The sequence below is a fragment of the Pygoscelis adeliae genome, unplaced genomic scaffold (assembly GCF_000699105.1).
Source record: "Pygoscelis adeliae isolate BGI_AS28 unplaced genomic scaffold, ASM69910v1 Scaffold149, whole genome shotgun sequence".
NCBI classification, from domain to species: Eukaryota; Metazoa; Chordata; class Aves; order Sphenisciformes; family Spheniscidae; genus Pygoscelis; species Pygoscelis adeliae.
This window is the reverse complement of record NW_008825494.1, coordinates 1,055,602-1,063,547: the sequence shown is the minus strand read 5'-3', so window position 1 is coordinate 1,063,547 and position 7,946 is coordinate 1,055,602. Positions and strand designations below refer to the sequence as shown.

Here is a 7,946-nt window from a genome sequence, read left to right as displayed (position 1 = left end):
GTTTGCACAGTGTCTGCATAGTGAGGGAATGCTTTGTATCAGCTGGCTAAAGCAAAGATGTACTTGTAAGTCAATAAATCAGGCCAGTTGTTTATTGCCTACAATGTTTCAGTGGGCAACACCACCCTTTTCAATGAGGCTTTCAAAAGCTTTTCAAAAGCGACACAAATCCTTTACAAAGAATCCTCAAAGCTATTACTACTAAAACTTTCCAGTTTTGGTAACTCTATACTAGCACATTGTCTTAACTTATTTGTCTTTGGTCCTATCATCTTTCGCTTTAATAGAAGGCAGGTAGCAATGTAACTTGGATGAGTTTCCTAATATATCTTAAGTCATAAATACCCAATATGTCACTTCATGTCAGGCTGCCAGGGCTAAGGCTACAGAGCAGCAGTCCATAGTCCATCAAATTATTAAACAGTAATTGCTAGTAAAGTAGCAAGCAGACTCTCAAAAATTACAGACCCTCCACGTTGCTTGCTTTTACTAAACTTGAGGGGGCTTCCAAATTCCTGTGCGTACACTACCAGAATTACTCAAATGACTCCACTACAACCCAGAAGCCTTTGTGGATGTGGTTTTGTAAACGTTGGCACAGGCACTTCCACGCAGGCAGCAACTTATCAGCAGTAATCGTCAGAGTTCAAGTGAAGCCCTCAGCTCAGGTTGCCTCATACCTGCCAACAGGCACCATGAAGGTAATTCGTAAGCCTCTGATGTGTCTAAAGTTTCTACTCTAAAGACTCTTTTGCCTATTTTAATCTAGTCTTAAAGCCTGGTTTTATTTTACCTCTTCTCTCCATGCTGAGGTATCTAACACTGATTGAATGCTGTAATTTTTCAAAGCGGATAATAAAGCACAAATAGGTTCTCAGTAGAGCTCTCCTTCTCCATTGAACACCAGGACTATCTCTTCCTGGCATTTAGTGTGTGTTAATATATTTAAGAGCTATTTTGAACCTGTAATGTCCTTTAATCACACCTTTTTAAAGCTTGCATTTCCTCATTTTGTCCCTACTTACTCAACGACCTTTCACATTTTCTCACTGTCCTGTTTTACAATACAACTTTTCCTTAGATCACTGAAAAACCTCATGATTTACAACCCTAACCTTTCTGCACTGAGTTTGCACTTGTATCTTTGACAGTCGTGCTAAAGAACTGCCAGTTTTCCTGTCTGCTTTGAGTAAGATCCTACCAACCAATTCACTCAGTTCATCAGATACCTTGCATTCCTCTAACCCATTTTACTTTACTCATCTTCCTTCACTTTTTGGTCATTGCCACCCCAAATGCTTCTTCACCCTCACTCAGAATGGCATTTTTAATACTTTGTTTTCTGCTTTTCCTGAATTAAAGACATTCCAAGAACTTGCGAGAGACACTGTGTGCAGATGCATTGCTTTCCTCAGCGAATGGCTGAGTAGCATAAAACCCCATGACCATGAAGCCCTGCAGTGCTTACCAATCCCACAGATTTCCTAGACAAAATTCCCCACCAAGACATCCTGGTTTGATGTTCTGCAACATACCCTCAATACAACAGCAAGCTTGCTCCCCCATACCCCACACGATGTTCTCCCCCCCCCCCCCAGCCCCTTGTTTTTCCAGTACTACCCCTCCTATTTTTTTAAAAATCAAATGTATCCCCCCTCAATATTTTAAGCCCCAAGCTCTGTACCAGTACTATGGTCTTACCCAGCAACTTCCACTCTCGTAGAACTCCATGTTAACCAACATAAAACCGTATGATAGCAACGAAAATGTTTTCTCTAAAAGTCTAGTTAATGCCTACATACGGAAAACTCAGGCAATACTCACTGAACACATTTCTTCTAGTCTCAGTTAAAGTAGTCCAGCATTTAAATCAACTTTTATTCTTTTCCTTCAGCTGACAAATAGCTAGCACTGATCATACATGTTAAAAGTCAAACAATCCGTAACTGTCTTTAAACTGTTTTCTTCTGCTTTGCAAGCATTTCTTACGTATTAAAATAGCAAGACAAGGTGCCTTTGGTACTGGTGCGTCTAACGTTTAGAAATGTTCCCTGATCAGTGACTCTGTAGCTTATTGCATGTTACAGAATTTTCTCTCTCTTTAGACAGAATATGTACATCTACCAAGAAAAAGTTGTACCGAGGAAATAACTATGGTTGAAGAGATGACCTAACTTTCCAAAAAGAAAACACACCTGAATTCCCCAACATGAAAGAAAATCATGGATCCTCCTGACAACTAAGGAGTACTTCAAAGCACAGACTAGAAACAAGTATCATCATGTATAAAACTATTTGTCCCATAAAAATCCACCTAAAATGGAGCAGGGGAAAAAAGTGGAGAAAAATCAGTAAAATTGTTCTTTTCCCTTTGCTCGAAACCACAATGCCTGGCAGCTAAGCTTTTCTGCAAACACCTACTGTGAAGACTTGCTCAAACCTTGCTGAGATTTTCTTCACAACGCGAGACAAGGCCTCTCACCCACAACACGGAAGAAACTTGTTACTACTTCCCGTCTCCATTGTGATGATGCTTCTTTCCTCTGAATATAGTGATTTCCTATAGGATGAATAGGACTGCTCAAGAATGCCACAGTAGTTACGTTTTCCCAGCTTATCGTTTTTATATACCTAGAGTATTTTCTGAAGGGGAAACTAGCTATTCAAAATGTGTGTAAAATTGCCCTTCAGCCTTGCAACCAGCAATACCAAACAGTCTCAGTATATTCAATAAACCGTATGCAAAACAGAAAATGGGAAATAAAATGACATTTGCCAAAAGTAACTATTAATGCTGGGCTGCCTCTCAGCCGCTATTTCATTAGCTCAGTACTTCCGATGCAGATGTAAGCCTCTGCAATATTGATATGGACTTAACCCACATAGATAGTATTTACGTCTTCAAAAAAGTCCAGTTTAACAGTTGAGAATGGGAATAAAATCTGTAATGAGATTTAATAACTGGATTTTAAATGTAAGTATTTCCTCACACCAATGCATTTTATTTACTCCCTTCAGTGTGCAAGTCCTACTTCTGATGCCTTTTTAAAATATAGGCTTTAGATGCCAGTATTTTTTTTTTACAAATTCCAGATACTTTCCTGTTAAAAACATTTTTCAAAATAAATACATTTCACCAAGTGTTTCAATAAGGCAGAAAAATGCTTTTTTTTTAAAAGTCTCATTTATTGTTTGCCTGTTATGTTCCCACACTGCATAATCACACATTGAAAATCGCTGCTGCATGACTAAGGGAAGCCATATACTAAAAAAATGAACACCAAGTAGTACATGTTGAACGCACAGCATAGGTAAATCGCAGTTCCACTTAAAAAAACCACCCACACTTGCATTGATTTCTTTTCCTATTTCTTCTGGTTAAAACCTAGTTCTGGAGAGGAGGCGGGGGGAAACATCTCCTCCCCTTTTCAGGGGCTGCTCAAGTAATTGTCATGTTTGGTTCTTCCTCACAAAGCCAGGGCCACCATACGCTCAGTGAGGTTATGGGAGGTATTCTATCGTTATCTCTACCTTTCAAGCCACCGATACAGGAAATAAACCTATGCAATATATTTTTTATAGACAAAAACTCTTCCCCTACCCCCCAAAAATCAATATAACTACAACTGAAACAGCAGATTGATTGGCAAAGTCAACATCAAATGACCTGCCAGCACCACGAGAGAGCTACCATTACCCAACGGGATAAAACCACTTGCAGGAGGTACATAAAGTCTGCTATTAGTCTGTGTACAAAGTAGCTGTGTAAGGTACTTACATTCACATACAGATGTTGAAAGCAGTGCTTCTGCAACAGTGAAACAGGTAAGTTATGTTTGAGAGGAAGGTAATAATCAGCCAAAGCCAAGTAGTTAATTTAAGTACTTCATCTTGAACAGCAACCTCAGAAGGCACACAAAAACTCAGGACAGCTCAGTCAGCCTTCAATGACTTACACAATTACACACCGTTTCCTTCTCAAGACATAGGGAGAGTTCTTAAAAACACAATTGGAAGATGAACACCTTGTTTTCCTTTACTGGTCCCCCTACCATATGCCTTTGCAGATTACAAAGTACAAAAGTAAGATTATATACATATGAAGAACAGCACATAGGTATTACGTAATCTCAAATAGCAGTATGAGAAATTATTCAACCTGATTTTGGTCTTCCGACAATCCCCAGAACTAGACATCAATCAGTTAATACTGAAGGCTGACCTACCTTGATCTATATTTTACAGCTACACAGAAGCGTACATATACCTTCCCACACACCGCATCAACTTCACCTCTTCGAATGAGCCTCATTTCAGATTAAGTTCACCTTCCACAGATGTACTGACCACTGCTACAGGTCAGGCCAAACAGTACCCTGAATGGCACAATCAGCATTTCCAAAGAGCAGCAACAATACAATACATAGGTTACTCGGAAGTTGAAGGCATTTACTAGCTTCCTGGGTTTTTGCATGAATGCCATGTTGTTCTCTATATTGATTTTTAAAAACTGATTTCATTTTAATCTGTTTTACCAAGGGCAAGAGTATTACTGTTTGACTGTCCTCGGCACTTTGGGTTCTCCTAGCACTACAACAGAAAACCCCCCATTTTAAATCATATGAAAAGTTGCACACCAATTTCTAAAAATCATGCAAAAAGCCACTTGCAGCAGCCCGTCACACACTATCAGGCACAAAGAATGGGAGTGGTTTCTATTAGTATAACCCATGCTTCCCCCCCGCCCCCCAAGTTCTCACATTCAATTATTTCTTAAAAAAAAAATCAAGCTTATTCTGTTACAGAGTGCAGTGTATCAGATGAACCATTATCTGAAACAAGTTTTCAAACAAAAGAGGCTTTCCCAAAGCTTTTATGTAATAATTTCAACACAGGTAGAGTAAGTATGTTTATTGTTTTACAGCAGAATGCCCCAATTTAAGAACAAAATTGCTAGATGTTCAGCTGTGCAAAATGGTACATAGTGCTTCAGTACAAGTGGAAAAGAACATGATTTGTTAGCAAGTACTTTCAAATACAATTTTATGGTCCTAGAAGATAGGACTTGAAACCGAGGACTGATCCACAGGCAAAGAGTTTTCTGCCTAAACTGGACCCAGCCACTTTGGACCCAGAACCAACGCCACTCATTCCTCGTTGCTGGGGAAAAAACATCACCACACTGAATTGCCAGATTCAGTGTCTTCATGCGTGTTACCGAGAAATGGATCAGTCCTCTATGTCAGTTTCTAGTCCCATCTACAAATATCATCTGGTTCCGATAAATAAGACTCACAGGAATTTCTTGAAGGTCAATGGTCCATAATGGTAGTTATTCTACATGATCTGCTCAACTTGATTTCCCATTCTAGTTAGGCTGCTTAAATGACTTTCTTGAATTCGTCATACAGCACAAGCACAAAAGCACCCCCCATGCCTCTGAGAACATTAGACCATGCACCCTTGAAGAACGCCTTTCCTCCCTCATCCCTTGCAATCTTCCGCCAGCAGTCAATTGTTCCAGAGTACATGATATCAGCTGTAGAAAAAGAGCAAAGAGTCATTTTTAACTCCTATAATTGTATCCAAGATGTTTTTAACAACTGCCCTGTTTCACTTCTCTAGCTACTTTGTGATATCCCAACCACATTTTAAGACTGTAACACAATACTAGTTCAGGCAATAGAAAAGCTTCCTATCTGCTTGCCTAGTCATTAAAAGCTAAGCACAAAATAAAAGTGTTAAGCGTTCTTTTTGGCAATTATACTGTCCCCTAATTGCCTTCAATTAATTTGTCACTGCAAATAGGCAGTCCGTTTGCCCGTTGCATACTCTATAAAGAAAAGTCATCAGCGTAATTCCTGACAAACACCACAAGTTATGACCCTACTGCAGTTCCTCATATCATTTATATGAAATATCACTTAAACCAGATTTATGGAAGAAGGAACTGTAAGTGCTGAGGGATGACTATTAGGAAAAAAGCACTCCGTCTTGTTAATGCTGCTTGAAGAACTGCACAAATTTAACAGCCTACCTCCTTTGCGTCCTGACTGCATCATCATTCTACGCCTCACTGTATCAAAAGGATAGGAGACCACACCAGCCACAGCAGTCACCGTCTGGGCAATCATCCAACTGATAACAATGTGAGTATTTCTGGGATCTGGGAGCATGCCTGCAATAAAAAAAAGTAATTAGCTTTTTATCTTGTACATCCTCCTCCAGTTCGCTCACTGCATGACAACTACTTTACTAGAGAAAGTATTATGAAACACTGTAAAGCCATACTTTGAAGTTGCACCAAGGCACTTGATAAAATTTAAACATGCTGAAGCAGTATTTAAAAAAAAACCAAGGAAATTAACAGGATTTTCTTCTCAGTCATCAAAAAAGGTAGCATTTAGGCACCGGGCTTCTTTTCAGACTGGCGAAAGAAGAGATCTAACTATTCCCCACTCTTTTTAGAAATAAGTGTCACTAAAATAAGTAATTGTCCCCGTGAATTACATTAAGCTATAAGCTAGTATCAACGACCTCTATGCCCAAATGTCAAGCTTAACCAACAAGTGGTTTGTAGAAGCAGTGCTCAATCCCGTCCTGCTAAACACACTTGAACTGGTTTAATATAACTACAGTAACGCACTGAACAAAAAAGAACTTGTAATTGTGTACGGTTACCAACACGCTTTGCTGGCATGAGGAAAAACTCCTTTAAGGACAAGTACAAAACCAGGAGTATTTGAAAGTAGCCTGCCACCATCAATACACACCCGAGTTTTGCCTTGAACACTGCAGTATCACTGATGCTGGCACCGATATCCCCCCTCCGCCTCCACGCCCACATAAACTATAGTTGCTACAGACAGACCCAGAGTAACGTCCAAGAACAGACATAGAGAGACAGTACAATTCTGAAAATGGGTTTATCGGACCCTGTCTGAAGTTTTACCTTTTGCTGTATCATAGATCCCAAAGTAGGCAGCTCTATAGATGATGATGCCTTGGACAGAGACATTGAACCCTTGATACAAGCCACGCAGACCATCAGACTTGGTAATTTTGACTAGACAGTCCCCTAGACCAGAGAATTCTCTGTCTGCACCAGCTTTTCCAACATCAGCAGCCAAACGGGTTCTTGCAAAATCCAAGGGGTAGACAAAGCAGAGGGAAGTGGCTCCAGCTGCACCACCAGATGCCAGGTTACCAGCAAAATACCTCCAGAATTGAGTGTGCTTGTCTACACCTCCCAAGAACACCTGCTTATACTTATCCTTGAAGGCAAAGTTGAGAGCTTGCGTTGGGAAGTATCTGATGACATTTGCCAAGTTTCCTCGCCAGAAAGACAGCACTCCTTGTTCCTTTGGAATACGCACTACACAATCGATGATACCCTTGTACTGCTTATCAGCGGCAATTTGTTTACTTGCATGTTGTACCTGCAAATAAAAATATGTATTTTGACTGTATGCCTTGGCAGGCCTGCACTACAGCTGGGCTTAGTCTAGTTTTATGCTATAAAACAAAGAGCTGTCAAGCCTGAACGCTTGATGGCAGCTGTACACAGAGATTAAGCCCGTTTACCATGAAAAGCCAGCTGCGACAGCAAACTTCTACGAAGCGAAAGCCGCTGGGTCAGTTTGAATCTTGAGACTAAGAAGAACTGGCATTTATTTGTAGTTTGGTGAAGACCAAAGAACTTGAGGATTGACTTAATTCTCAAGAACCGTAGATACAGGAGGTCTTGTACGTCCCTAAGAACCATAAGAAGGCTTAACACTGCATCCCAGCTTCTCCAGAGCTCAGGGTTTCCCGAAATAGGAAGGGCCAGCCGTGAAGAAGGAGGGCAAGCGCAGGGCAAGTACGTGAAGACTGGGACTACCTGGAGCCGAGAGCCCTCACTGACGGAGGCGGGCCGGCGGGCGGAGGAGGCGCCCGAGCCAGCC

The 7,946-nt window shown here is 40.7% G+C and overlaps 2 protein-coding genes across 2 annotated transcripts in view; one reads left to right on the top strand and one right to left on the bottom strand.

The window, feature by feature from the left end:
- The window catches only part of LOC103923052 (granulocyte-macrophage colony-stimulating factor receptor subunit alpha-like), an 18,498-nt gene extending 16,324 nt beyond the window's left edge, over positions 1-2,174 (top strand). Inside the window, exon 11 of the mRNA XM_009331300.1 lies at positions 2,106-2,174. Coding sequence (XP_009329575.1) covers positions 2,106-2,174 — 69 coding nt within the window. The remainder of the gene's footprint in view (positions 1-2,105) is intronic.
- Positions 2,175-4,881: 2,707 nt separating this feature from the next.
- Positions 4,882-7,587, bottom strand: SLC25A6 (solute carrier family 25 (mitochondrial carrier; adenine nucleotide translocator), member 6). Its single transcript, XM_009331299.1, has 4 exons — positions 7,564-7,587; positions 6,953-7,439; positions 6,038-6,178; positions 4,882-5,539 (listed from the first exon to the last, which is right to left on the bottom strand). The coding sequence occupies exons 1-4, from the start codon at positions 7,585-7,587 to the stop codon at positions 5,382-5,384; spliced, it is 810 nt and encodes a 269-aa protein (XP_009329574.1). The 3' UTR covers positions 4,882-5,381.
- Positions 7,588-7,946: the final 359 nt, after the last annotated feature.

Coding starts and splice junctions, on each gene's coding strand:
- SLC25A6 (XM_009331299.1), bottom strand. CDS start 7,587: ATGGTAAACGGGCTTAATCTCTGT. Junction 7,440..7,563: donor TAAACGGGCTTAATCTCTGT/GTACAGCTGCCA, acceptor TTTTATTTGCAG/GTACAACATGCAAGTAAACA. Junction 6,179..6,952: donor GATCTATGATACAGCAAAAG/GTAAAACTTCAG, acceptor TTTTTATTGCAG/GCATGCTCCCAGATCCCAGA.